This window comes from Pseudorca crassidens, chromosome 7, assembly GCF_039906515.1.
Source record: "Pseudorca crassidens isolate mPseCra1 chromosome 7, mPseCra1.hap1, whole genome shotgun sequence".
Classification (NCBI taxonomy): Eukaryota; Metazoa; Chordata; class Mammalia; order Artiodactyla; family Delphinidae; genus Pseudorca; species Pseudorca crassidens.
Window position 1 is genome coordinate 13,022,176 of NC_090302.1, and position 27,844 is coordinate 13,050,019.

At 51.1% G+C, this 27,844-nt stretch overlaps 1 protein-coding gene across 12 annotated transcripts in view; it reads left to right on the forward strand.

Moving 5' to 3' along the window:
* Positions 1–27,844, forward strand: part of TTLL11 (tubulin tyrosine ligase like 11) — a 266,594-nt gene that overhangs the window by 227,235 nt on the left and 11,515 nt on the right. For 2 of the 12 annotated variants that reach the window (XM_067743433.1, XM_067743430.1), the window contains one exon: positions 19,097–27,624. The exons of 9 other annotated variants lie outside the window; for them this stretch is intronic. In XM_067743433.1, coding sequence (XP_067599534.1) covers positions 19,097–19,389 — 293 coding nt within the window. In that variant the 3' untranslated portion in view covers positions 19,390–27,624. Of the gene's footprint in view, positions 1–19,096; positions 27,625–27,844 lie in introns of those variants that run through there. One more of the 12 variants, XM_067743435.1, reaches the window with a different exon arrangement.

Consider the following 27,844-nt stretch of genomic DNA (forward strand, 5'->3'; position numbering starts at 1 on the left):
CACATCTTTTCGGATACCTGTTGGCTTCTTTGGACAAATGTCTATTCAGATCTTCTGCCCATTTTTAAATCAGATTGTTTGGAATTTTTTGCCATTGAGTTATATGAGCTCTTTATATGTTTTGAATATTAGCCCCTTACCAGATATATAATTTGAAGTTATCTTCTCCCATTCAGTAGGTTGCCTTTCCATTTTGTTGGTGGTTTCCTTTGCTGTGCAAAGGAAACTTTTTAATTTGATGTTCATTTCTGCTTTCGGTGTCAGATTAAAAAGCTATAGCCAAGACCTATATCAAGGAGCTTACTGCCTATGTTTTCTTCTAGGAGTTTAATGGTTTCCGGTCTTAGTTTCGAGTCTTTAGTTCATTTTGAGTTAATTTTTGTGTATGGTGTTAGACGGTGGTCCAGATTCATTCTTTTGCATGTGGCTGCACCATTTCTTGAAGAAACTGTCCTTTCCCCATTGTATATTCTCTACTCTTTTGTTGTAAATTAATTGACCATATATGCATGGGTTTATTTCTGGACTCCCTCTTCTGTTCCATTGATCTATGTGTCTGTTTTTATCCCAACACCATAGAGTTTTCACTACTATAGCTTTGTAATATAGTTTGAAATCAGGAAGTGTGATGCCCACAGCTTTGTTCTTCTTTCTCAAGATTGCTTTGGCTATTTAGAGTCTTTTTTGGTTCCATACAAATTTTAGGATTGTTTGTTCTATTTCTGTGGAAAATGTCATTGGAATTTTGATACAGATTGCACTGAATCTGTATATTGCTTTGAATAGTATGGACATTTTAACAATATTAATTATTCCAATCCATGAGTACAGAATATTTTTGCATTCATTTGTCTTCAATTTCTTTCATTGATACCTTACAGTTTTCAACATACAGATCTTTCAACTCCTTGGTTAAATTTATTCCTGAGTATTTTATTCTTTTTGATGCAATTGTAAATGGGATTGTTTTCTTAATTTCTCTTTCTGATAGTTTGTTATTAGTGTATAGAAAGCAACAGATTGTTGTGTATTGATTTTGTATCCTGTAACTTAACTGAATTCGTTTATTAGTTCTAGCAGTTTTTTGATGGAGTCTTTAGGGTTTTCCATATATAATTTCATATCATCTGCAAATAGTGACAATCTTACTTTTTCCTTTCCAATTTTGATTCCTTTTATTTCTTTTTCTTGCCTAATTGCTCTGGATAGGACTTCCAATACTATGTTGAATTAGATTGGTAAGAGTGGACATCTTTGTCTTGCTCCTGGCCTTAGAGAAAAAGCTTTCAGCTTCTCACCATTGAGTATGATGTTAGCTGAGGGCTTGTCGTATATGACCTTTATTCTGTTGAGGTATCTTCTCTCTATACCTGATTTGTTGAGAGTTTCTTTTATCATAAATGGATGTTGCACTTTGTCAAATGCTTTTTCTGCATCTATTGAGATAATCATATGATTTTTATCCTTCATTTTATTAATGTGGTATACAACATTGACTGATTTGCAGATGGTGAGCCATCCTTTGTACTCCTGGAATGAATCTCACTTGATCATAGTGTATGATCCTTTTAATGTATTGTTGAATTCAGTTTGCTAATATTTTGTTGAGGATTTTTGCATCTATGTTCATCAGGGGTATTGGCCTATACTTTTTTTTTCTTGTGGCATCCTTGTCTGATTTTGGTATCAGGATAATGCTGGCCTCATAAAATGAGTTTGGAAGAGTTCCCTCATCTCCTGTTTTTTGGAAGAGTTTGAGAAGGTGTTAGCTCTCCCTGAATGTTTGATAGAATTTGCCTGTGAAGCCATCTGGTCCTGGACTTTTGTTTGTTGGAAGGTTTTTGATTACTGATTCAGTCTCCCTACTAGTAATTGGTCTGTTCAGATTATCTATTTCATCTTGACTAAGTCTTGGTAGGTTGTTTGTTTCTATGAATTTATCCATTTCTTCTAGGTTGTCCAAAGACACTGTTCCTGGACATTCAGGGTTTTTTTGTTTTTTTATTTTATTTTATTTATTTGTTTATTTATTTATTTTTGGCTGTATGGGGTCCTCGTTGCTGTGCGCGGGCTTTCTCTAGTTGTGGTGGGTGGGGGCTACTCTTCATTGCAGTGCGTGGGCTTCTCATTGTGGTGGCTTCTCTTGCTGCAGAGCACAGGCTCTAGGCATGCGGGCTTCAGTAGTTGTGGCACACGGGCTCTAGTTGTGGCTCATGGGCTTTAGAGCACAGGCTCAGTAGTTGTGGAGCACAGGCTTTGTTGCTCCATGGCATGTGGGATCTTCCCGGACCAGGGCTTGAACCGTGTGCCCTGCATTGGCAGGCAGATTCTTAACCACTGCGCCACAAGAGAAGTCCCTCAGGTTTGTTTGTTTTTTTTCATTCGTTTTTCTCTTCTCATTTCAGTTTGGTGCTGAAAGCTCGACCTCTGTGCACTGGTGCTGAACCAAATCTTGGAGACAGAGATTTGGATGAAGTAGAAAAGAATAGCTTTATTGTTTTGCCAGGCAAAGGGAGATACAGTGGGCTTTTGCCCTGAAAAACTGTGTGTCCCAACCCATGGGGAATTTGGTGAGGAGTTTTATAGCAATAGTTCAAGGGCAGCATTGCTGATAAGGATCTGTGTGTGTGCAGGGCCTGTATTCCTTTAATCTGGCCTCAGGTGGTCTCCTGATCCTCTCTGAAGAAAACTTCATCAAATAGTTAGCATCTTCCATTTGGTGGGGGTTTTAGTTCTGCAGAAGAGCTTAAATATATTTTTATGTGTATCCCTTGAGGCAGAATGAGGACCCTGCCCCAAGGCTACATACACTATTGTTTCCTTGCTGCTCCTCCCTTGTCTCTGCATCCCCTCCCTTCCCTGATTAACAACTGTTTGAATCTGCCCTTTGGGACTCAGGGAAGGTCATGGAGTCTATTCCCTACAAACAAGAAACAGGGGACAGAAATGCTTCCTCGCCCAGGGGCCCCACAGGGCCCTGCTCAGTTTCAAGTTTATGACATTTCTATTGACATATCTTCAGGCTCACTGATTCTTTCCTTAGCTTTGTCGAGTCTATTTCTGAGCCCACTGAGAGCTTTCTTCATTTCGGTGCTGGTGTTTTTAATTTCTAGCATTTCCTTTTGACTCTTTCTTAGAGTATCCATCTCTCCCCTTACGTTGCCCATCTGTTCTTGAATGTTGCCTACGTTTTCCATCAGAGCCCTTAAGGTATTAATCATCATTATTTTTAATTCTCTGTCAGATAATTCCAACATCTGTTTCATATCTGAGTCTGATTTTGATGCTTACTTTGTCTCTTCAGACCATGGTTTTTTCTCATCTTTTAGCAGCTGTTGTAATTTTGGGTTGAAAGCTGGACATGATATATCAGGTACTAAGAACTGAGGCAATCAGGCTTTAAGCGCGAGGTTTTATGTTAACCTGGCTGGGAGCTGGGCTGTATTTAATATTTGTTGCAGCTGTAGGTACCAGAGGCTTCAGTTTCCTTGGTTTTATTTTCAATCCCCAATTGTCTTTGGGTTTCCTTAAACAATCCTTCTTAAATTGTTTTGCACCTCTCGGTTGTATCCACTGTTGTAATATTGGAGCCCTGTTGATGTGGTGGTAATTTGCTGGGGAGAGAAAGCATTTGATAATCTTATGGTTAAATTTCAGTTTCTCAGTGGGCTTGAGTACTTGGACTGTGATGTTCAGAAGTGTTTCTTAGCCTTTTTTTTTTTTCTTTCCTTATGTGAGAAAGAAGGAAGAGAGAGCCTGGAGTTGTCTTTCCAGGAAAAGAGAGGCTGGTGTTGTCTAATTGCCCTTCCCTCAGGTCAGATAAGCCTCTGGTAAAGCAATTCCCCTTGAGGGCAGGCCTTTGTTATGGAGAACACTCTGGGCATATTTCAAAATGATTACCTTCCCCTCATCCCTGCCTGAAGCAAGAGGAATTTTTCTCCTATAGTCACCTTAAGAACCTGGTTGGGTTCTGGAGGTAAAGTGTGGGGGACCCCCTAAAACTGAGCCCCTAGGAATTTCTAACTCTCAATCTAGTCCATAGTCAGCCTCCAGCAATTCTTGAATCGCCAATTAAGTGTTCCTACCAGTTACTGGCTCTAGCAACTTCTGCTCCCAGTAAGCTGATCTCAGCTGTGATTCTCCATATTCACTTGTCTGTCCAGTTTTTAGGGTGACAGTTTGCCCTGTGACCTTATTTCTCTGACGGATGTCAGAAAAAACATCGATTTCCAGTTTGCTCGTCTTTTTTTCTTATTGTGAGGATGGGAGTGATGACTTCCAAGCTCTTTATGTGTCAGAGCTGAAACTGGAAGTCCTCTTTACGCATTTGCACTTTTCATACCAACCTGGTTACAGAGGAGAGAGATGAAGCTCAGAGAAGTTAAGTAACATGCCCAGGGTCACCCAGCTGATGGGTGGTGGAGCCAAAATTCTGTCTTCAGACTCCAGTGGTCTTTGAGAAACTGTACCAATGACAAGCATTCCAGAAGTATTTACCATACAGGTCCTTTCAGAGATTTTCCATGGAATTCCTGGGGAAATCTGGGCTTAATCATGTAACCTGAGAGCGAAGTGACAACCTCATGAGCCACTTAATCAGTTCTCTGTCTCTAAGCAAGAAAAGTAACCCAAGACGAAACCTGATCCAGCCCAGAGTCTACCATCTCTCGCTTGGGGCCAACTTCAGTATTCACTGGTAGCATCCTTTAAGGTGTGCTCATCTTACTGGCGTGGAATCATAGCCTTTAAAACTAGAGAGGGCTTAGAGATCATCTATTCAACCCCCTTGCTTTACAGATGAGGAACACTGAGACCCTGAACTTGCTGCTGTCCATTGGCTTTCTACCTCCGCACTTTGCTCCCTTTCTTAGGTCTTTCTAGGAGTAATTTAGACACATTTCTTTTTGAAATAGTCAGTGCACAGTCACATGATAAAACCTGCACTCTGCTCCATCCTTTGCCCCGTGGGAGAGGGGAGAAGGCAGATACCATGCCCTCGGGCTGCTCTGCATCTCACCGCCAGACTTAGGAGACTTCTAGTGGTCAGGCACCCTTGACCGCCATCAGTCTTCCCTAAGGTCTGGATAGACCAGTGGTTCTCAACTGGAGGTGATCCCCACCACCCCCCCACCCCCCGCTTTCCCCTGGGGACATTTGGGCATGCCTGGAGACGTTTTTTGTTGTCACAACTGGGGAAGGAAAGAGGGATGTTGCTATTGGCATCTAGTGGGTAGAGGTCAGGGATGCTTTAAACATCCTGTAATGCATAGGACACTCCCCGCTCCGCCAACATAGAATTTTCTGGCCCCAAATCTGAAAAGCGTCAAGGTTGAGAAACCCTGAGGTGGAGTGTGCCGGCTCAGAATCTCCACAATAGCTCTCTGTGTGCTTGAAATGGCCAATTTTCCCTGCAGCTTTCCTAAAAGACAGCTCCTGGGGCGGTGGAAGCACTTACCCGAGCCCCACCACGGTCATATGATGTAGCTGCCAATCAACTCACGGTGAGGGATAGCAGCCTCTTGGGAAAGGTGCGCTCCCGAAGTGTTCGCTGAGACCTTACATGACTGAGGTGCTTTCTTCTTGGTAGCAGGTGGTTGTCTCCGCCCACACTTCCCCGCTGATCACGTCTGGAGGAGGAGCAAGCCTTATATAAGCTCAGCCTCACGCAACCTTCTGTCATTTTGGCACTCCAGGGCCTGGGGAACCCCCTCCCTCCTGAAGTCTCAAGGGAACGTGGTTCTGTTCTGAACAGGCCTGGCAGGGATGCTTGCCACCTGCAGGATAAAATCTGAGCTCTTTAGCCTGTGAGATGGGCCCAGCCAACCTCCTCTCCATCCTCTGCAACCCCGGCCCCCATGCCAGACCCGCTCTCCTCCCACACACCCTGTGCAGCAGCCACACACGCTTCTCCGCATGGACCAGACCAACGTGCTTCCTTCCGTGCTTACCTCCCTGCCTGTAACCCCCTTCCCTGACTGCCTGGGCAATGCCCACATGCAAGACCCTCCCTCAGGAAGCTTCCAGGCCCCTCGCCCTGCCAGTCACACTCTCTCCTGTGTTGTTGGTTCTAGGCACACCCCCCAGCAGGTCTTACCTTACTGGATTATAAGTGTTTGTGTCTGTCTGTGTCCCCTTCCCACCTGCCCCTGGGGATGCTGATGCCCGTGCCTGATTCATATCTGGGGCCCAGGGCCTAGCACAGTGAAACCTTGGTGAACGAATGAGTGAGTGAATGAATGAATGAGGGCTTGGATGGAATGTCACCGCTTCTTATTCTCAGAGTGGCCACTTCCAAGACCCCTAATGATCCCCTGTTGACCGCCTGGTTACCTAAAACACAGGGCACACGACCTCAGCTCTACCTCTTCTGCCATGGATGCTGTATGACCTTGAACAAGTCACTTGCCATCTACACTAGGTACACCCAGGGTAACCAGCTGCAACACTGCAGCGTGTCCTAGGCATGGTCTCAAGAAGAGGAGGTGATAGAATCCTAACCAAGTTCAGGACTCTCCCTAATTCTCCATTTGCGGTGGCCCCAACTGGCCCCCAAACGGCACCGTTCCCAAGCGTGAGTACAGTGACAGAAATATTTTCGTGCACTAATAAAATTACCTTCTCTAAAGAAGGCAATTTGCATGTTAATGTTTTGGGTAATTCTGTGCAGCTCCAGTGCCCTCAGGGCTGCAATTTCTCTCTGACAAAGTGACAAAAATAAACTCCCACATAAAAGAGCATTTCTCTTCTCTCTCATTTGTGCTCTAAAGTGACATTCTTAATATAAGTCAAGTTGAAACCCACTTCTCTGTCTTTTTTTTGACACTCATCTGCCTCCCGTCACCTCTCCAAGTGACAGGCCGGCTTCTCAGAGCTCCTCAGAGGGGCCTCCTCTTGAGGACAGGCACCCCACCCCCACCCCCAAGGCTCCTGACTCTGGACTTCTAGAAGGTACAGCCAGTTAACTGGAGGGCAAGGATGGGGAGCAGGGAAGAGGGCTGCATTTGGTGGGGGAGTTAGGGCAGCCTAACTTCCCCCAAATTGCCTATTTTCTGGAAACAAAGAACAACTACAATGGGATGAAGATTCTGAGCCTCTGCCCTCCAGGGCAGCAGACTGTTTATCCGCCAGGGATGGCCTCTCTGATTACGTAAAGATAATAAAGAAAGAAGCTCTTGGGAATTGCCTGGTGGTCCAGTGGTTAGGACTCAGCACTTTCACTGCTGTGGCCCGGGTTCAATCCCCGGTGGGGGAACTAAGATCCCACAAGGTGCGGCCAAAAAAAGGAAAGAGAGAGAGAGAGAGAGAGAGAGAGAGAGAGAAAGGAAGGAAGGGAGGGAGGGAGGGAGGGAGGGAGGGAGAGAGAAAGGAAGGAAGGAAGGAAGGAAGAAGGAAAGAAAAAGAAATTCAGATTTATGGGGTTTCTTCCATGTGCCAGGCCGGGCCCCTTACATCTAAATTCTCTCACTGAACCCATCTAAGAGCCACACAGGGTAGGTAGAAAGTGAGGCTCCCGGAAGTGAAGTGAATGAGCCGAGGTCACCTAGCACCACGTAAGAGGCAGCCCACGGATCTGACCTTAGACACGTGTGATGTAAAGCCTGGGTTCCTTCCGCCGTAAGTGGATGCTAAAAGCGTGCTCTTAACATCAATGACCCGAGCAGTGGGAAGGGAGAAGACTGACATTTACCAAACACCTACTGTGTGTCATGCGCTACGCCTATAGATTTCTTTTCTTTTCCTTTTTTAATTACAAATTTTAAATTAAACAATTTTTACAATTTTAAAGATTACTTTTCATTTACAGTTATTTCAAAACTGGGTATGTTCCCCATGTTGTACAATCCACCCTCGAGCCTATCTTACACCCAATGGTTTGTACCTCTACTCCCCCATCCCTGTATTGCCTCCCCGCCCCGCCCCCACTGGTGACCACTAGTTTGTTCTCTGTATCTGTGAGCCTGCTCCTTTTTTGTTGTACTGTATTCACTCATCTGATGTATTTTTTAGATTCCCCATATAAGTGATATCATGCAGTATTTGTCTTTCTCGATCTGACTTATTTCACTTAGCATAATGCCCTCCAAGTCCATCCATATTGCTGCAAAAGGCAAAATCTCACTTTTTCATGGCTGAGTAATATTCCATTGTAAATATATACACCACCTCTTCTTTATCCATTCATCCATGGCTTCCGTACCCTTATGCCTATAGATTTCATTCAGTTAGTCAACTGAATGCTTGTGAGCACCTGCCACCTGCCAGGCCCGGGTGGTGACAGCAGGTGCAGTGACCAGTAGGATAGACCTCCCCCCAGGCCCCATGCCGCGGACAGCACGGTAGCAGACAGGCAGACATTAAACTCAGAAATACAGAAATAAACACGTAATTAAATGTGATGAGTTCTAGGAAATAAGATGACTAAGTTTTTTGTTTTTTTTAAATTAATTAAGTAATTAATTTTTTTTTTGGCTGTGTTGGGTCTTCGTTTCTGTGCGAGGGCTTTCTCTAGTTGCGGCGAGCGGGGGCCACTCTTCATCGCAGTGCGCGTGCCTCTCACTGTCGCGGCCTCTCTTGTTGCGGAGCACAGGCTCCAGACGCGCAGGCTCAGTAGTTGTGGCTCAGGGGCCTAGTTGCTCCGCGTCATGTGGGATCTTCCCAGACCAGGGCTTGAACCCGTGTCCCCTGCATTAGCAGGCAGATTCTCAATCACTGTGCCACCAGGGAAGCCCCAAGATGACTAAGTTTTAAGAAGGTTAGCAGAGAAGACCTAATATATATTAGGAGGTGGGTCAGGGAGGTCTGTCAGGAAAAGTAACACTGGAGCCGAGATCTAAGTGGCAACCAGGGAGGGGCTGAGGGAAAGGGTGTTGCAGCAGAGCGGGGGGTCCGCCGGCTCGAGGGGCAGCCCAGCCGCAGAGGCAGGCAGGGGCTGGATCTTACCTGGTCTTACTGCGTGCTCACAGCACGTCAAGGATGTAGATCTGTTCTGAAGAGCTTAAAGCAGGGAGTGCGCGGCTTGACTCGTGTTTCTAAAAGGTCATTCTGGATGCGGCGTTGGAAGTGGGGAGACCAGTGGGAGGCTGCATGGGGGTCCAGGGGAGCTATGGCCTTGCAGGCTCGGGGGTTGGGGGGATGGTGGGGGTGGGTGCAGGGTGTAAAGTTCTTGGGGCGTTGTGGGGAGGCAGGGACTGTGGGAGAGGAGTTTCAACAGCGGCTCACAGACTTCTGGCAGGAGCAACTAGGAGGGTGGAGACGTCATTTATTTAAATGGTTAGGACATCAGGGAAGCAGGATCAGGAAAGGAAGACCCGGAGATCCATTTCTAACAGGCTCTTTGAGATGCTAATGAGACACCCCAGTGGCAAAAAAGCACTGGGGCCTGGAAAGAGCGATTCGAAGGCATTGATTCACAGAGGATATTTAAAGCCTAGGGAGTGAATGACAAGGCGAGGGGGAAGCTGAGCCCAGGTGGAGAGCCCTGCAGGACTGCAAGACCCAGGAGAGCAGAGCAGAGCCAGCAGAGGACTGGCGAGCCTGAGCCGGGAGTTCCTAGAGAGACCGAGAAAAGCTGGGGAGAGAGTATTCAAGGAGGGAGCTTCCACGTGGACAAATGCAGAGAGCCAGCTAAGAAGAGGGGAAGGGGAGGCGGCCAGCCATTTGATGAGAGCAGCTTGGTGGCGAGGTAGGGGAACAGCCCCCTGAGATGCCAGGGGCGAGGCCGTGGAGACAGTGCCTGGGCCACCATCCCTTTGGGAAGTTTGGCTGGCAAGAAGCAGAGATAGAAAGGTCACTCACGTACGCGATGTCGAGGCAGCCTTTTAATGCAAGACCGGGTGCATTTGCTGGCCAGGGAGCGCGATTCAGGAGAAGGCGAGACCCTGATGATCTTGGGGGCACTGGACACTGATGCCAGCCCACCTCCTGCTCTTCCCTTAGGCTCTGCCGCAGTCCTGCCTCTCCCAGGCAATCATCTGCTTCTTCCTTTGCCTTCTAACCCTACCTCCTCGTGGTTCCACCCCCTCTCTCTCCTCCCCACTCCTCCCTCCCTACCATCGGATGAGGGATGAGGGCTTGCTGGACCCTGTATCCACCTGCTGGGTGGTCAGCAAAAGTCTGTGGAAGTGAATTGCTCTGGTTGCCGCCTTGCAAATCCTCTCAGAGCAAGGCCATCGTGGGGAAGAAGAGTTAGGTTTGCTCTCTGGAAAAGTGGGGTCAGTGGGGAAGTTTTGCCTATTTCAGCTCAGAGGCAGAGAGCACGCAGTGAGAATGGGCCTCCTCGGGAGGTGGTGAGACCCCCGTCACTGGAAGTGGCCACATGAGGGGCTAGATGACCGCCATCAGCAACGTCAGGGCGGGCACGCTCAGCTCAGCACCTCATGGGGAAACTACCGGAAGCCAGAGACAGTGCCAGAAACCATGCTGTTTCTGCTGACCTGTGACCTGTGGCTCCTTCCCTGCCTCTCCGAGTGAACCTGGGGCCGGGAGGGCAGATTCACAGAGCTGGGCTCGCATCCCCACCGCCACCTCCAGTCTGTGGGGCTCCGGGTGAATGTCTTTACCTCCCTGCACCCCAGAAGCCTGTAGTGTCCAACTAATAAACAGCCCAAGACAAAAGCAAAGCTTCGCTACGTCCCTAAACACAGGTGAAAAACCAAAGGGTGAAATGGGGGTCAGAAATGCACCTGTTTCGAGGATGAGGTGAGAGGCACCTTAGAAAGAGCTCACTGCGGTGCCTGCTACATACAACGTGTGTGCTGCGTGCCAACTACTCTTATTACTTCTTCTTACTGAGTGGTGTTATGATCCTGTAAGGGCCCGGATTGTGTGACCTCTGAAGCCCTTTCCAAGCGAGAGATTGTGACCACTTGCTGAGGGTTGAGTGTTGAACCTCAGAAGGTCCGTTGGAGCCATTAATCCCACAAGAAATGTCTGGAATAGCACCAAGGAGGTGCAGGAAGTGGTCACCAGCCCTGTAGCCTGTCTCCCCAGACGGTGACTCGGGGGCTTGCATCCTTGTCATGGTGGAATCAGGGGTGACACTGGCTGGGACTGGAGCGGGACCTACCAGCCACTCCGCACCGGCCAGTGGCATGACCTGTGATTAATGAAACGATGGAATAGCTGCTTTCATCTTTGGTTATGTTTGTTATTTGGGTGCCGCGGGCATCTGGGGGCAATGGTTTTTCTCTAAGGCCTATTTATGGTTCATTCCTGACACTTAGTCATTTTTCCATCTAGCCAAGGACAAAGGTGATGGTGACTTGTTGCTGTAATGTTTAGACACAATGACTGTGCGTGTGCAACTTCTGTTCCCCAGCCATGGGGAGCGGCAGGAGAAAGGCCATCCCTTCTGTCCCTTAAAGGGTGGGCCTTGAAAGGTTTCCATCTGGTTTGGGGAGAGGTGGTGTCGAGCAGCAGTGGGGGGCCCAGCGCCACCACTCCCAACGGTGCAACCTTGGGCATGGGAAGTGTGACCTTGGACAAGTGGCAAGTCACTCCTCTCGTCTGCACAGTGTGAACATTAGCAGTACCAGCCTCTCTGGGTTGCGCGTTTGGGGAAAATGCAGTGTGAGTCCTGGAGGGCAGAGCATCCTCAGTAAATGTAGTTTGTGATTCTAATTAGTATCATTTTTAAAACATTCAGAAGCCACCATCCCTCCTAATGCTTCTGGAATCCTGAGAAACGGTCCAGTCCTCTGCCCATTTTACAGAAGGGGAAGGTGAGGCCCGGAGAGGGGGAGTGACTGGCTCAAAGCCATGCTGTGCGGAGGGCACAGACCACGTGAGAATCCAGGTCCTCTAACCCCCCTTTGCAGGATTTTTGCCCCTGTAATCCCAGTCAATCGGTTCATTGATTCCCACAAACGCTTTTTGAAAGCCTGCTCTGTGATGGCTGGAGATGGGGGCGAAGACTCCCCAGCCTCACAACAGCCTAGTGTGGAGACACGCTGTCAGCTATTGCAATAAAAGAAGAAAATGAAACCAGAGTTATGATAGCACTCCAGGCAGCGGGAAGTGAGAGGGCAGACATCAAAGTGGGGAGATGACTGGTATTTTTTAAGCACTGTATTGGGCTTTTTCTGGGTGGTGCCTTGTAAAAGCCACTCTTTACAGATGAATAAACCAAGCCCTCCAGAGGCGAAACGGCTCCCGAAAGACTAGACAGCTCGTACGCGGCGGAGCTGGAACTGAGACCAGCCCATCAGTCACTGCTCCGCGGAGCCAAAAGCCATCTCACAGGAACTGCCCAGGTTTCATCTCCCGCAGTGGAGCCCTTTGAGACCCCAGCCCCAGGCCTGGAGGGACCGTGCTAATGCCTTCGGGGACCGTGCAGCCGCAGATCAGTAACAGGCTGCAAGGCATCCCCAAAACGGAGAGAAAGCAGATCCTTGCGATTAAGCACCTCAGAGTTGGTGCAGCCGTCACATAGCGCTTGTGGGGAACATTCCACTTCACAGATAGGAGCCACTAAACTAATTCGGGTCAAGGTCACTCAACTTGATTTCCTATCAACGATTCCAGACAGGAATCTTGTATACTTATGTGCTTAAAATTTCCCTATGAGGAAGAAACATCTATTCCAGCTGAGTAATGAGAAAGAGATTAAAGGTTAGGCCGAGAGAAGGAATCGGCGAGTCGCTGTCCTAGCCCGGCACACCAATTTTTGAAATAGAATTACTAGCAAGGAAGCACAGGTATTTTTGAGAGGAAAAAAAAAAAATCTCATATTCAGTCTGGGGTAATATCCCTGGCTGTCGACAATGATTTGGATTTAATTATATCATATGTGCAAACGTGCTCTATAAACTATAAAATAATACATAAATGTCAGATGTTAAGAAAGAACGCAGTGTCGGAAAGAGAACTGTGGGTTTGAGAGTCAGGTGGGGCTTAAATGCTGCCTCGTCCACTTGGGGGGACCTTGACAAACCACTCCGCCTTTCTGGGTCTCAACTATAAGTGGGGAATCCTTGTAATAACGTCCTCTTCTGAACGTTACTCCGAGAACCAGACGAGATAACAGATATTCTTTGGAAATTGGCAAGTGCTCTCTCTGCACACGGAAGGTGTTATTCTCGTTTCCACCCGTAAGCCCCAGAGTAGATGGTGGGATTACTGGAGAGCAGCCACCAGCACTGTCATTAAGTCCTGCGTGCAAGGTCCCCTCCCCGGGCATGGAGGGGAGCGGGCTTGTGGCCAGGAGCCCATGGGCCCACCCTCACCAGACTGATTGACAGAATGAGGCCACGGTCTGTCAGGGGCTGCATTCCCAATATGCAGGTGGCAGCCTCCGTGAGAGCCACGTGGATGGCTACACTGGAATGTTTCGAAGGCTGCTTTCTCAAGTGAGATCCATCAGCTCAAATGAAGTTTCAAAAAACACTCAGCAGCTTATCTTCAGGCACAGGGGGCAGGTGGGGAAAGCCTGTTTGCAGAGCCTGGCAGAGGGGACTGCACCTTCTTGTTGACATCCAGCAGAGATGGGAGGGGGTGCCTCCCTCATTCACTGCAAGGCAGCATCGTTTCTTCCTTCTAAGTGACTGGAAGTAACACCCTGACTTGGCCATCTCTTTGAAGGCTCTTGAAGCAGCAGCAGAGTAAAGAAGTTATGGGCATGGTCCTAGGTCAGCCACCTTACCAGCTATATGACTTTGACAAGTCTCTTGAATATGAAACGGGATTGATGGTAACACTTGGTTCCTGAGATTTCTGAGAGAGTCATTCAGTTAAATAACAAAGGCATCCCTTAGCCCAGGGCTTGCACGTAATGAGGGCTCAATGAATATGAAGTGCTACTGTTTCCTTTCATCCCTTTTACTGTAATGGGTCACTGAAGCAATGTTACCAAAGAGACGCTTCCAACTCTGCATCAGAGCTGTGAGGGGTGTTCTGGTAGGGCTGGTGGAGGAGCAGGGAAGAGGGATAGGGTCTCTTACACCTTTCCTAAATAGCTCAAGTCATCTCAGAGACTTGGTAAATGGCAGGTGAGCATCCCAAGTACTGGGTGCACTGCAGCAGAACCAAGCTACGGACCAGGCTGCTATGGACTAAACCCCAATTCATATGTTGGAACCCTAACCCTCAGTTTGACTGTATTTGGAGATGGGGCCTCTGAGGAAGTAATTAAGGTTAAATGAGGCCATAAGGGTGGGGCCCTGATCCAATAGGACTGGTGTCCTTATAAGAAGAAACACCAGAGAGCTGGCTCGCTCTCTCTGCCATATGAAGGCACAGCAAGAAGGCGGCTGTCTGCAAGCCAGGAAGAGAGCCCTCACCAGAACTGAAACACGCTGGCACTCTGATCTTGGACTTCCTGCCTCCAGAGCTGTGAGAGCTGTCGTTTGAGCCACCCCGGCTATGGTGTTTTGTTATGGTACTTGGCAGCCCAAGCAGATGAAGATGGGGGAGAGAGGTGGACAGTGGGATTGCAGAGGAGAAAGCTTGTTCTGTGCATCCCCAAAGGTTCTTTTTTTTTTGCGCTACACGGGCCTCTCACTGTTGTGGCCTCTCCCGTTGCAGAGCACAGACTCCGGACGCACAGGCTCAGCGGCCATGGCTCACGGGCCTAGCCGCTCCGCGGCATGTAGGATCTTCCCGGACCGGGGCATGAACCCGTGTCCCCTGCATCGGCAGGCGGACTCTCAACCACTGCGCCACCAGGGAAGCCCCCACAAAGGTTCTTGATTGCCCAGTGCTATGTTTCTCAAAGGCCATGCTCTTAACTTCTTTACTGCACTGTCTCCTCAAGAGCCCTTCGAGAGATGGCCAAGAGGGAGTGTTCATTCCCAAGCTTCCTGATCACCCTCGTGGGTCGAATCCCCAGAGCTGCAGTTACAAGTGCAGTAGCTAGGGCCTCATCACCAACAGACAATCCCTAGGGGACGGGAACAGGAACCTGCATTTCTGGCAAGGTCCCCAGGCAATTTTATGCGTAAAATGTTTGAAAACCACGGGCCTTGAGAGGAAGGCCAGTCCCTCAGCCTGCTGTTAGAGTCCCTTTTTCATGAGAGCTCCTGACTCACCCTCACACCCACATCCACCCCATCGGCAGCCCACAGAGCCACAGGCATGACCCCCAGACTCTATTCAGAACCTCATCATCCCTCACCACCTCCACCACTGCCGTCTGATCCGAGCCACTGTCAGCCCTCGCCTGGACCTGCACAGTTAGCCCCCTAATGGGTCTCCCTGCTTTCTTTCTCATGTGCCCCTGCCACCGTCAATGCGGCAGCCACCCTGACCGTGTCACTTCGAAACTTCCCAGTGGCCACCCGTCTTCCTCAGCAGGAAATTCAAAGTCCCACCTTGGTCTGCAGGGCCCTTGTGGCCTGGCCCGCTAGAACCTTTCAGGTCTAGACTCCATCAGTACAGACCGAGAAGGGCAGGGCCTCACAGAGGGCAACGGAGCTCTGCCCCCCTTAGCGGTTAAGTGATGACGCTGGAAGAAACCGGGGATGTGCGGTTCCTCAGAAACCAAGAGAGGACGTAATGCAGAGTTGGAACAAGTTCATGCTTTTCCAGCTCCATCATTAGTCTTTTAAAAATAACTGATTGAGTCTGCTTTCAATCAGAGTGTCTTAAAAGGCATTTTTATCCCAAAGTCAAGCTTCTCGTAGTTCGGGGGCAGGCCCTTTTGCAAGCAGGCCCCTTTTTGCAGATGGTCTTTGGCAGTGGAGAAAGAACAGATTGAACACAGCAGTGGGAGGAGGCGAGGCTGGGACGGGTTCTCCAAGTGGGGTCCTGACCAGCAGCCTCGTTACCACCTGGGGACGTGTTCGAAGTGCAGGTTTTCAGGCCGCACCTCAGACCTTCAGAACTAGGAACTCTGGGGGTGAGGCCGCAGTCTGTATTCCAACAAGCCCTCCAGGGGACTCTCAGCAGAATCGGCGGTGCCTGAGGCCTGGGTTCAAACCCCAGCCCTGCCACTTACCAGTGTGTGACCTGAGGGCAAGTTATTTCATCTCTCTGGGCCTCAGTTTTCTCATCTGCACAATGGGAGTTGTAGTGAGGATCAGAGCACCAGGCGCAGTGTACGGGACCCACGCACGAGTCAGTAATGTCCATTCCCCTTCATCCCCACATATATACACGTATATATATAACATACGTGTATATAATATACATATATATACGTATATATATAATATACATATATATAACATACATATATATAATATACATATATACGTATATATGTAACATATATATAATATACATATATATACGTATATATATAACATACATATATATAACTTTTATCAAAGTAGAACACATGCAGAAAGCTTGCATTGTATTTTTTCAAAGTAATGACTTCAAATTCACATAGTAGCAAAGGTTCATAATTAAAAGCATCTGCCCCTGCATCACCTCTTTCTACTCTCTAGAATTTCCCTTTGCATATTTTTTAATTGCACACGTTTACTATAGAAAATCAGAAAATGTAGACAAGCAGAAAGAAAACCAAGTATAACACGTTAAATCCCATTTCTCATTTTAGAATGTCTTCTTCCAGGTGATATTTAGCCATGTTTTTTCCTCCAGAAAAGGTCTTCATTGTATTTTTTCGGTGCGTTATAGCTCTAATCACAGCCTGCCTCCAATTAAGGGAAGGAAACGAGTGTTCGTTGAGAAAGGTACTCAATTCTCACTATTCAGAGTGTAGACCAGCAGCCTGGGTACCACTGGCACGCTTGTCAGAAATGCAGGGTCTCGGGCCCCACCCCAGAATCTGCATTTTGACAAGATCGTGGTGACATTAAAGCTGGGGAAGGGGGTGTAGACCGCAGAGCTACTGACGCTGGCAGTCACGAACTGTTCTTCACAGTCCTGGATAAGAGACTCGAGCCAGAATGTAAATGCGTGTGGCTTCCTTTACAAAGAGAAAGACTCGCTACAGAGTCCTGCCAGCTGAACTAAGCAATGTGATCGATGAGGAGGGCGATTTCCATTCTAGCCGGAGCTCCTTAGCTCGTCAGGGCCCAGGGACACGCAGTTCCTGGACTCGGCACCCGTCGGTCGACCACACTTGGAGTAGCGGTGCTCTTGAGATCACGCGGTTGGGAAGCTGGGGGCTGGGACTGCACTGGGTTTCTCGGGCTTTAGATCCTGGCCTCTTCACCCTGTGTGTACCAGATCCTCCCACCGACGGTAACACACACACACACACGGACGCACAGCCTAGGAGAGCCCTGGCCCAGAGTCGGTGATTAGGAAACGTCTGTCTCCTGATTGTAGACTGAGGCCTCCATTCCCCTGTGTCTCTGTCCGCACCAGGCCTCTGTTTACATTAAAAGGGTTACTGTCCTCTTTATCAACGCCTGTCAAGACCAAGCAGGGGACGTGCAGAACGTCTGGAGTCAAGAGAAGCCAAGCAAAAAAGCTTTGATGGACTTAGAAGAAGATTAAGAAAAAACAACTTTGCTCAGCTCAAGTTTCCGACGCAAAAAGATCTCTCAGATCCCAAGGTCCATGTGCAGTATTTACAAACTCCAGGCCAGGCTTCTGCCTGCAGTGACAGAGCAGCCAGCTAGCACGTCTGAGCCGGGAAACAAGGCCACTGGGGAGGTGTGGATTAGTGGAGTGGGGACTGGCCTCATCCAGAATACTGTGTGGCATTTGGTATGCCTTAGAGCCACCTTCCCCAGAAGGCCATGGAATCCCATGAATGTGGATCACAGGGTTCATTTTAACGACGACATTGGGAAGACTCAGAACCTTTCATGTAGCACAACATAGCTAAAAGCATTGGGAGTCAGAGTTTGAATTTCCAGGCCACAATTCTCTGGCTCTGTGACCTTAGGGAAGTTACTCGACATCTCTGATTGTTAGTTTCCTCATCTGTAAAATGAGGCATCATAATAATGACCTCGAAAAGGCGTGTCTGTGAAGCACCTAGCACCGACTCACTCATGCATTCATTCACTTGTGTAGTCTGTCCCTCTGTACTGAGCGCCTGCTGGGGACCTGGCACCAGGGGGACTGAGGTGAGCTGGAGCCCGCAGTCCAGACGGAAGATAGAGATTGTTAAAGAACCACACAATAAGCCCTGAACGAGCCACCAAAGGTGCGACAGAGAAAAGTGCCAGAAGCCTCTCCCAGGAGCTGGATGTAATCTGGGGCTCAGGGGAGGTTAGCTGAGTAAGTGATTTTCAGCTGAGATCCCAAGGATGAGTAGGAGTTTATGAGGCAAAGCAGGAGAAGAACATTCCAGGGGCATAATGGGGACGCTTACTAATACCTTCCGGAATACAGTTTTGGGTAGAGAAGGGGTCAGGTATATTTTACTTTTTGAGGTCAAATTTGCATGTAGCAAAAGGCACCAATCTTAAGGTAATATAATTTGTGGATTCTGACAAATGCACACACTCACGTAACTGACACCCCTATGAGGATGTAGAACATTGCCGTCAGATTGGGCTCATCTTCATACCCCTTTCCCTTATTATTAAAGCAGTGCGATGGGTTTTAATGGGAACATCTGATGGTGGCGCAGAGGGATAAGGCTTTGGGCTAGGTGTAAGTCCCAACCCCACCGCTGTGTACCCACTGGGCTTTGCCCAGGTCTCTCCACTTCTCTGAGACTCAATTTCCCCATCGGTAAAACAGGGTTCATCGAACCTTCTTCACAGGGTGGCTTAAGGGTTGAATCTGCAAGTGGTTGCAAACACCCAGCTAGACTTCCGCATGGCAGGCACTGTGAGTCAGCCCCGTGTCGTTTCCAGAATGAGACAGCGGTGGGGAGAGAGCCTGGTGGTTGGAGTCGGGTCTTCCCAGGGCAGCGTGCCGAGCCACCGCTGCACGCGTGCGCACGCGCGCGCGCACGCACACACACACACACACACACACACACACACACACCACTAACCCCAGTCACCTCTGCACGCGCGCGCGCGCACACACACACACCACTAACCCCAGTCACCTCTGCACGCGCGCGCGCGCACACACACACACACACACACACCACTAACCCCAGTCACCTCTGCACGCGTGCGCGCGCGCACACACACACACACACACCACTAACCCCAGTCACCTCTGCGCGCGCGCGCACACACACACACACACCCCACTAACCCCAGTCTCTCACCCACAGGGATGTGTCTGCAGGCCTTCGTGGAGGCTTTTTTTTATCTGGCCCAGAGGAAGTTCAAGATGCTGCCCCTGCACGAGCAGGTAGCCTCGCTGATTGACCTGTGTGAATACCACCTGTCCCTGCTGGACGAGAAGCGCCTGGTGTGTGGCCGGAGCGCCACATCGGGGGGCCGACCCCCTCACAGTGGCACCTCGCAGGAGGCCACCCCCGCAGCCCCGCTGGCTGAGGGCCATCCCCCGCCCTGCACAAACAGTGCCCTCAAGCTCTCCCATTCCAGACACGCTCTGTCCTGAGGGCCGCTCTGTCCTCCCAGAAGAAGATTGAGCCCTTCGGAGCCCAAGAGACCCCCAGGCTTCCTGCCGGGGGAGAGATGGCAGGATGCTGAGAATTCCCACCTGAGATTCCCCCTAATCGTCTCCATGTTCTGCACTTCCAGAGGCTGCCTGATTCTCAACCGCCCTCCTCCCAGCACCTCTTGGTGGCCCACCTGCTTGCGAGCCATCAGCGGACATATGATACCCAAAACGTGACAGATGGCCTCTTCTATTCTGGGCTCATGGGAAGCCACCGCCGGGGATAAAACTGCTGTGTTTGGGGAAGGGGGCACCAACAACCCCAAGACGGAGAGCTGCGGAGAAGAAAGAACTTGAGGCAGCCGGGACTGGGGTCTGCTGAGGCCCCGAAGAGAATACGGTTAGAGCCCAGGGACATCATGTGGACTTCCTACCACCCATTCTGTGAAAATGAAGTGGAAATACCCAGCAGGCCTGCGGGACTCACCCACCGCAATCATGTGCTACGTGGGTGCGGTTAACAGACCGACCTCGTTGATTTCATGAGTTTGCCTGTTGCTGCAGTGTCCCATGTGTTATTCATTAAGATATGATTAACTGAGAGGTAACTGAGGAAGGCTGCTGAAGTCTCAGAGCTGGCGGGAGCCTCTGAGATCATTTTGTTTGACCTTGACCCCAAAGCAGGCGTCCCCCCAGTCACGTGGCCTCTGATTGAAGCTCTCTATGGGTGGGGTGATCATCAAGTGTGCCCAGAGTGTGCAGGGTGCCCTGGAGGGGAGGAGAGGGCTTCAGAGGGAAGGAAAGTAAGACCTGCGTAAGGGCCAGAGCGAGCGGGAGCTTGACGTCAGAAGCCGGGCAAGGGGGAGCCGTGCCCTCCCATCCATGAGACCCTTTCCCTGTCTGCATCCGTGTCCCCAGGCGGCCCCTGCTCAGAGGGGAAGCTTCAGAGGCAGCCAAAGGTAGCATTTTGGAAAATGGCCCCAGGCAAGTCAGGGTCCAGGGCCTGCTGACCACAGGCAGACAAGAGACTGCCCTCGAACGGCCAAGCTATCCAGAGTGTTGTTGGATTTCGGGTTAATATGGCCCTTTCCAGAGGGTCCTCGTTATAGGACCCTGGGGGCCCTGGATTTAGATGACCATCAGGCTCTGAGTGAGGAGGATGAAGGGTCTTTGAAGGCATTGATTAGCACGGTGCCTGGCACACAATAGGGCTCAGAAAATGCTCACAAATGTAGGGCCAGGGAGAAAGTCATTGGTGGCAGAGGTGTGTCCTAGACCAGCACAGACATCTTCCTTCTCCCGCTTTTCTCTTATTTATTTATTTTTTGTGTGTGTGGTACACGAGCCTCTCACTGTCGTGGCCTCTCCCGTTGCGGAGCACAGGCTCCGGACGCGCAGGCTCAGCGGCCATGGCCCACGGGCCCAGCCGCTCCGTGGCATGTGGGATCTTCCCGGACCGGGGCACGAACCCGCGTCCCCTGCATCGGCAGGCGGACTCCCAACCAGTGTGCCACCAGGGAAGCCCTATACCATTTCTTGAAGTTGATTTCCAGAAAGCGTTCACTTGCCAAAACGGGGTGCAGTCATCAGGTCCCAGACCAACCAAGCACACTGAATATTTTAGAAAAAAAAAATGTATCGACAGGCTGAATTCCAGCCACATTGTTTGAGGTGATATGTGAACATCAGCTCCCAGGATGAGGACCGTTCTCGCCCCACCCGTTGTGTGTCATCTGGAGGCAGGTTGCTGGGTGGCCCCCCAGGGTCACTGTCTAGAAGGAGTCCCTCCAGGGCAGACAGGGCCTGAGAAGCCCCACGGCCCTCGGTGAGCACTGGGGAGACGAGGCTGCCGTTTTATAGGAGGCCAGTCAGTGACAGAGCGGGCCCTATTTGCTCAATTTCTTTGAACAGGAAGAATGAAGAGGCTGCTCCGTTATTAGAGTGAGTGATAGGAGACTTCCCCCACCGACTCGTGCCTAATAGGAAGTCCCACTGTGTTTATCCCCTTTGGTAATTGCTGCTCGTTTTGTAGGGTGTAATTGAAGTGATTGCAAAAGCAGGTGTTTCCTTCCTCCTGGAAGAGAGGTGCTCCGTGGGGATCTGGGTCCCTGAGCTCTGCCCATGGGGTCAGCCCAGCCCTGAGAAGGGCCCTCGGGCTCCATCCCAGCCTCGTCTCCCCCACCCTCTCCTGCCCTTCCTGCCCCTCCTTTTGGTGTTCCCACACAGTCCAGCCACACCAACGCTGTCACTGTTCACTGACTGAGCCCCTGCAGGGCCGGCCCCCAGAGTGGCTTCAATGAACGGATGAGATCAGCTCGGTCCGTTCCAGCTTGGGCTGCGTGCATCCCTGGGCCACTGCCCGCCTCCATCCTTTCTCGCCGTGCCTGCCGTGCCCCTTCTGGTGTACCCGGAAAGCATCCTTCCCCCTTCAGTGCTGGCCTTACCTGCTCCCCTCCTTCCTGCCTCCCAGGGGATGTGCTTGGCTTCTCTGCTGGTACGGTCAGGAGTTCTGTCCCCGCAGCCTGGTCAGAACGGGGCCTGTAAAGGCGATTTGGATTCGGTGAGTCTGTTGGCGCTGCTGGTCCCAACAGGCCCCTCCCCATGTGCGGGGCAGGGCCCCCTGGAGACAGGCGCCTCCGTCCCCAAACTCCTGGGTCCCTCCTGTATGTCCTCCATCCACTCTCCCAGCTCAGACCCCATCAGCTCTTAGCTGCACTGCATCAGTCTTCTGCCTCTTAAACCCCTCAACCATCTTCTGTCCCTTTCAGCCCAGGGAGGACTCTGAGAAGCACAGCGGTGACTGCACAGTCCCCCAGTCCAGTCAACCCTCTCTCCTCCCAGTTAAAGCCCAAGCCCCCGACCCGGCATTCAGGTCCCCTCGTGATCCAGTCCCCTCCTGCCTTTCCACCCGAAATCCACGCTCAGCCCCCAGCCCTCAGGAGCAGTCTCTGTGCTCCCAACAGGCCCTTTGTGTCCGTTGCTACCACTCGGGAGAGAATGTGCTGGTTCCCACCCCCTTGGGAGGGCCACGGGGCCCGGATCTGCTCGGTGCTGTCCCACCTTTGCTGTCCCCTCTGCTGGACCCTCCCTCTGTCCAGTGGAAGCTTACTTATCTTTCAAGGCCCAGCTCAAGTGTCCCCACTGCCATCCCCCCAACAGTGAGCCTCCCCCTCCTTCTACTTGTGAGAACCTGGGAAGTCCTTTGTTATCACACTTGTGCTGTGGTGTCGTGGCGTTCGTTCCCACCAAGCAGTGAGTTCTCTCACGGTCAGGCAGGTGCTGGATTCACGCTGGCCCCTCGGGCACCCACCGAGCCGGGGCCCTGCAGGTGCTGGGACTGTCCAGGGGGCCTGGGCGAGAAGCCTGAGCTGCAACACTGCTGCTCCCCAGCCCCCTGCGGATGCCCTGGCGGTTTAGTTTGTGAACGTGTCCGTGTCCCGGGACCCCAGCAGACAGTGGCTCCTCTGACCCTGGGCAGTCTCTCCGTGTTCCTTCGTGCCCGGGCTCTGCTCTGGGCTGCGTCCCCCATGGGCAACCCCATCTGGGAGACTAAGGGCCACCAGGCTGGATCATGCCCGCCACGGCTCCTCCATCGGGCATCCAGCCTGTCTCTCCAGCCCCGCAGCATCTGTGGGGGGTTGGTTAGTTCAGAGCAGATAATCCTGATGTGAATGTAGTCAGTCAGGGTGAGCAGGACCAGGTTGGGGACGAGCCTAGACATTGGAATGGTGTTCCATCCCTTTCTAGAATCAACTCCCCTTCCCACGTGAGTGTACCATCTGTTGGACGCTTCACAGTTTGCAAAGTACTTTTATCTCCATCCTCCCAGCGACCCCACAAAGGATGAGGATTCTCATCACCCTCTTTTCATAGCTGGGGGCACTGATGCCCAGGAGGTCAGGTGACTTTCCCAAGGCCTCCCAGCTGGTGAAAGGCAGAGCCCAGCCCCCAACGCCTTGCTCCTTTCTCGGCCCGATAACCGCTCTCGTAACGGCACCTCAATGCTCCTACAGCCCACCAAGGAGAGGGTTTTGGCCCCATTTCACAGACGCAGAAACCCACATCTGAGAGAGGCTGGGTGCTGGCTCAGGTGGTCCTGGGGTTCTGGGGCTTAGCTTGGGGCAGTCCCACCTGCTCTTTCGCACTGAGCTCTATGGGCTCCGGGTTCCTGAGCTGCACCGGGGGCGACAGCTCCTCTCTCACTTTGTCTCTGGGAACAGAAGACAAGAGATGGGAAGCATAATACACGTGAAAGCATTTTGTAAACCCAAATGCTGCCGGGATGCCGAGTTATCTTCAGATGGCTTCTGGTTTCCTGCAAAGTGTAAAGGGATGGAGGGAAAAGGTTCCTCCTGGAGTGTTCTAATCCATCAGGACAAATGAAGTCAGAACAGTCGGCTCCCCTCCCTCTCCTCCCCGCTTCATCCTCACGCAGTTGAAGACGTTCACGGGGTGAAAGATGCTTTCCGCTGCCCCTCTGGCGCCTGGAATTTGCCTTGTGATTGGCAGAATATTACCCCAAAATAGCTTAATTGTTTTTCCTTTCTGGATGAATGCCCTAAACTCTTCGGTCCCAGCCTTGAGAACTGGCTTAACTGGCTGGCATTTGAGCCCCTTCCCTCAAAACTCAGAAATGACGAGATCTCGCTCAGTGGCTGAGAGCTGTCCTTCCCTCCAAGCGAGGCAAACTCACCCTGACTGGTATTTTTGCCAATCTCCTACTGAGTTTGACAGATACGGGAGAAATTTTCCCATACGGTATATGAATTTCTCCCTCATGAAATATGTTCGAAATTTTTTTTTTTCCTGTTCCAGGGGCAAAGGAGCTTTGCAGAACAGGCAACATATTCAATTACCTCCATCTCTAGTAACCAGAAGTCCTGATTTTTCTATAACTAGGAAAACCACACAGCATACTGCTTATACATGCATGTGTGCATACACACACACACACACACACACACACACACACACACACACTGAGCACCATTGAGCTTTGGCATAAAATGGCAAAATTGCTTCTGAGCCTTATTTAGAGAGCAGAGGAAAGAGGGTCTTTGCAGCCCTGGGGTAACATAACACGCTCACCAGGAGGCTCACAAGCAGAACATTTCCTCCGACACGAAGGCATTTGCTAAGGCGGTAGTTTGGGGCCACAGGGACATTGCCCACCCCTCACCATGTCCCTCCAGCCCCCTCCCAGGCTGCAGAAGCAAGGCAAGGAGCTGGGGGATGAAAAGAGTCAGCAGGAGCATCTCCCTTCAGAACTTCTTGCATCAGAACGGGGAAAATGAGAATCCCAGCAGAGGCCCTGAGCGCTGTGGGAAGAGCGAGTGTCTTTGTCCGGACCTGTCGCTCTCCAGCTATGTGACCATGGCCATGGACCGGTGGTTCCACCCCCTTCCCTCTTCCTCTCCTGCACAGTGGAGATGGGTTGTAACCAATGTAAAGAGCCTGGCACCAGGAAGCGTCTTAATAGATGTCCTTTGAGGAAAGGACCAGTCTCGATATGCTTGAACTAGACAGGTGCCACAGATCACTCCCGCCCACGTGGATGGCCCTGACAGGCCAGGCTCCTCCAGGTCTGGTGGGCGGCCCCACGTGCTCGTCCCTCCTCCCTGCTGCTGCTGGACTGCGGCTTCTGCTTCTTAAAAGCCTTTAAAAATTCTTTATTAAATTTTCATGGCGCATAAAGTCGAGGTTCTGTTACTTGGCCTCAGTTGTCTTGGTAACTTCGTAAAATGCAATAATAAAACAGAGCTGAGTGTCTCTGCACGCAGGCCCCACGTAGAAACGGCTGCAAAGTACTGCAAAGTACCGACGATTTCTTCTGCGTGATAATTAGCGACAGCAAATCCAGCAGGGTTGACAGGGCTTGTTCATTTGGGGTCAGCTGGGGAGAAAGGGGATCCTTCCAATTTTTTTCTCCTCTAATGGTTAATGTCTGGCTGGGGAGCTAAATATGGCCTCAGGGAACCTGTGAGATCGAGGAAGGAGTTTGGAAAAGCCCCCAGCCCTTGATCCACTGGGGACAGTCTCCCTGAGGGAGGGAGTGACGTGCCCCTAGAGCCTGGCCACGCCGTAGAGAGTCTGGCGGCACGCCTGCCCTCGAGGAGAAACTGGCTCCTTCCAGCTTTGTGTGGGCGGCAGCCGCTGCCCACAGCGCCAGGCTGGGTAGGGGTGTGTTGCAAGCTCGGCCCCCATGGGGAGGCTCAGGGCAGGGCAGCTCCCTGGAGATCTTAGTGGTTCGAGCTGCTCCAGAGAGGCCACCTGGTGCTGCTGACACACCTGGTGGCCCTGTCCTGGCGCCAGCCCTGCCCTTGACCCTTTGGGGGGAGCCTGTGTCTGCTCTGAACATTTCTCAGCCTGTGGACCAGCCGGTGGAAAGAGAAAGGCAGATGGCCTTGGGTTATAAATAAATGGGATCCCTGCCCCTTGGAAACCACCACCCAATGGCGTCAGAGAGGCGTCGTCTCCCACAGCCCCTCCGCAGTGGGGGCCCCTCGGATTCTCCATTTTGTGAAACATTCAGATCCTACACATTCTCCGTGCTCCAACTCTGTGCCAGCCTCTTGGTCTTAGACTCCTGTGCCCGCAGGTCATGGCTTGGCCGTGCAGTAAGAGCTGCCACCCTGCTCCCTGCTGAAGAAACCCAGGTTTGTCACCCACGGTCCCCCCACCAGGTGGGGAGGCTGCTCCAGCAGCCTGGGACGTTAGCACTGCCTTGGCCCATGGCAACCAGGCCAGGCATACCTTCCAGGGGTCTTTCCATGCAGCTGCCTCCCACAGAAGCCCTGGGCATCTGGTGGTGCCCCTCAGGGCTCAGACCACACTCTGTTTTTAACCCAAGCAGCTCCAGCTTTGTCTCTAAGTAATGCGCTTTGTTATAACATTCTATCCACGGCCAGAGCATTTCCAACCTGTCAATCTCACACATGGGACACTGGAAGCCCAGAGAGGGCAAGGGCCCTGCCCAAATGCCCAGCAAGTTAGGGATGTGAGCTCCTCAGGCCTCCTCAGCGAAGGAATCTGAAGAGCAGAAGCCAGGGCCAGCCTGTAGTTCAGGGTTTTCAACTAGATTCCATGGTGCCCAAGAGCAGCTCGGCTGTTCCGTTTTTGTTTGTTTCTTTCTTCCTTTTCTGTTGTTTTGGTTGTTGTTCTGTCTTATATATTGCGGCTGCATGTAAGGAAATAGCTTCAAACGCCATCATCATCATCATCACTTCCAATTTTCTACCTGTGGCAAAACTGGGGCCCTGGGAGAAGTAACTTGTTTGAAGTCATGACCAGAACAGCCTCCTCCCACCGCCGCCTGAGCCCAGCCATGGCTCCTGGAAGATGTGCATCGTGCTGGCAACAGTGACCCGTCAGGGCGGGTTCACCCCAGGGCCCGAGGCAGGAGCTGGACCGTCCTCTCGCACCCCCCATAGAATGGTTGGGGGACCTCGGAGGCCGGTGCTGGGCTCATTTCTCACTTGGCCTCAGTCATCAGGCAGGAGCCATGTGATCTGCTCAGACACTCAACCTCAATAGCTCCTCCCCAGGCGCTGCCATAGCTGTGCTTCGAGCCATTTCCAGGGCCAGTGGCCGTGGCATCAGTGGGTCACTGGGTCTGTCACTGACGGTGCTGGAGAAAAATACAGCCCAGACTGGCAGGTCAGAAGTCTGCGGGCATGGCCCAGACGCCAGCTGCAGCAGGCGCTTATTGAAGGCTCATGTCTTAGCTTTAAGGTCCTGTACATATTGCTTTGGGCTCCATATTATGTCCATATTTTAGTCAGGATGCTGACTTACGTGATGCTGAGCTAAACCCCCGAATCACAGCAGCTGAACACCCCTGTGGTTTACTTCTTGCCTGTGCAAATCTGACAGGGTCAGGGGGCTCTCCAGGGTGACACTCCTCCATGCAGGGTCCCGGCTGCTTCCTGCCTGGCCTCTTTCTCCTCAAGGACGGCTTCCCAGTTGCCTCCAAAAGGAAGAGAAGACTGGAGGACTGCAGGAGTGGGTTGTTCAGGGAGAGGTGACTTCACCTCCACCCACATGCCCTTGGCCAGCATCTGGTCACCTGGCCCCAACCTGAGTGCAGGGGATACTGGGAAATGTGTTCTTCCTGTACATCCAAGTCAAAACAATGAAATGGGACTTGGTGGACACACGTTACCTTTTTGCCTCAATTCATATTTGTTTTACTATAAAAATGCTTCAATCTTCAAATAAAATTTCTGCTCCAAGAAAGTGACTGTGTTTATCTTACAGCTGCACAGAGCATCTCACCCCCACCACATACTCTCCACTTGAGAAGCACAATGTGATGGGGGCCACGTGGGTTTCCTAAGACTCCAGAGTCAGGGGATTCTGGGAATATCTTGTGTCTTCCCACTAAGAACTCCAGTCCTAGGCTCTGTGGCTTGGCTGCAGCCCAGCTCCAAGCTCCTTCGGGAGCCTTCCCATCCCC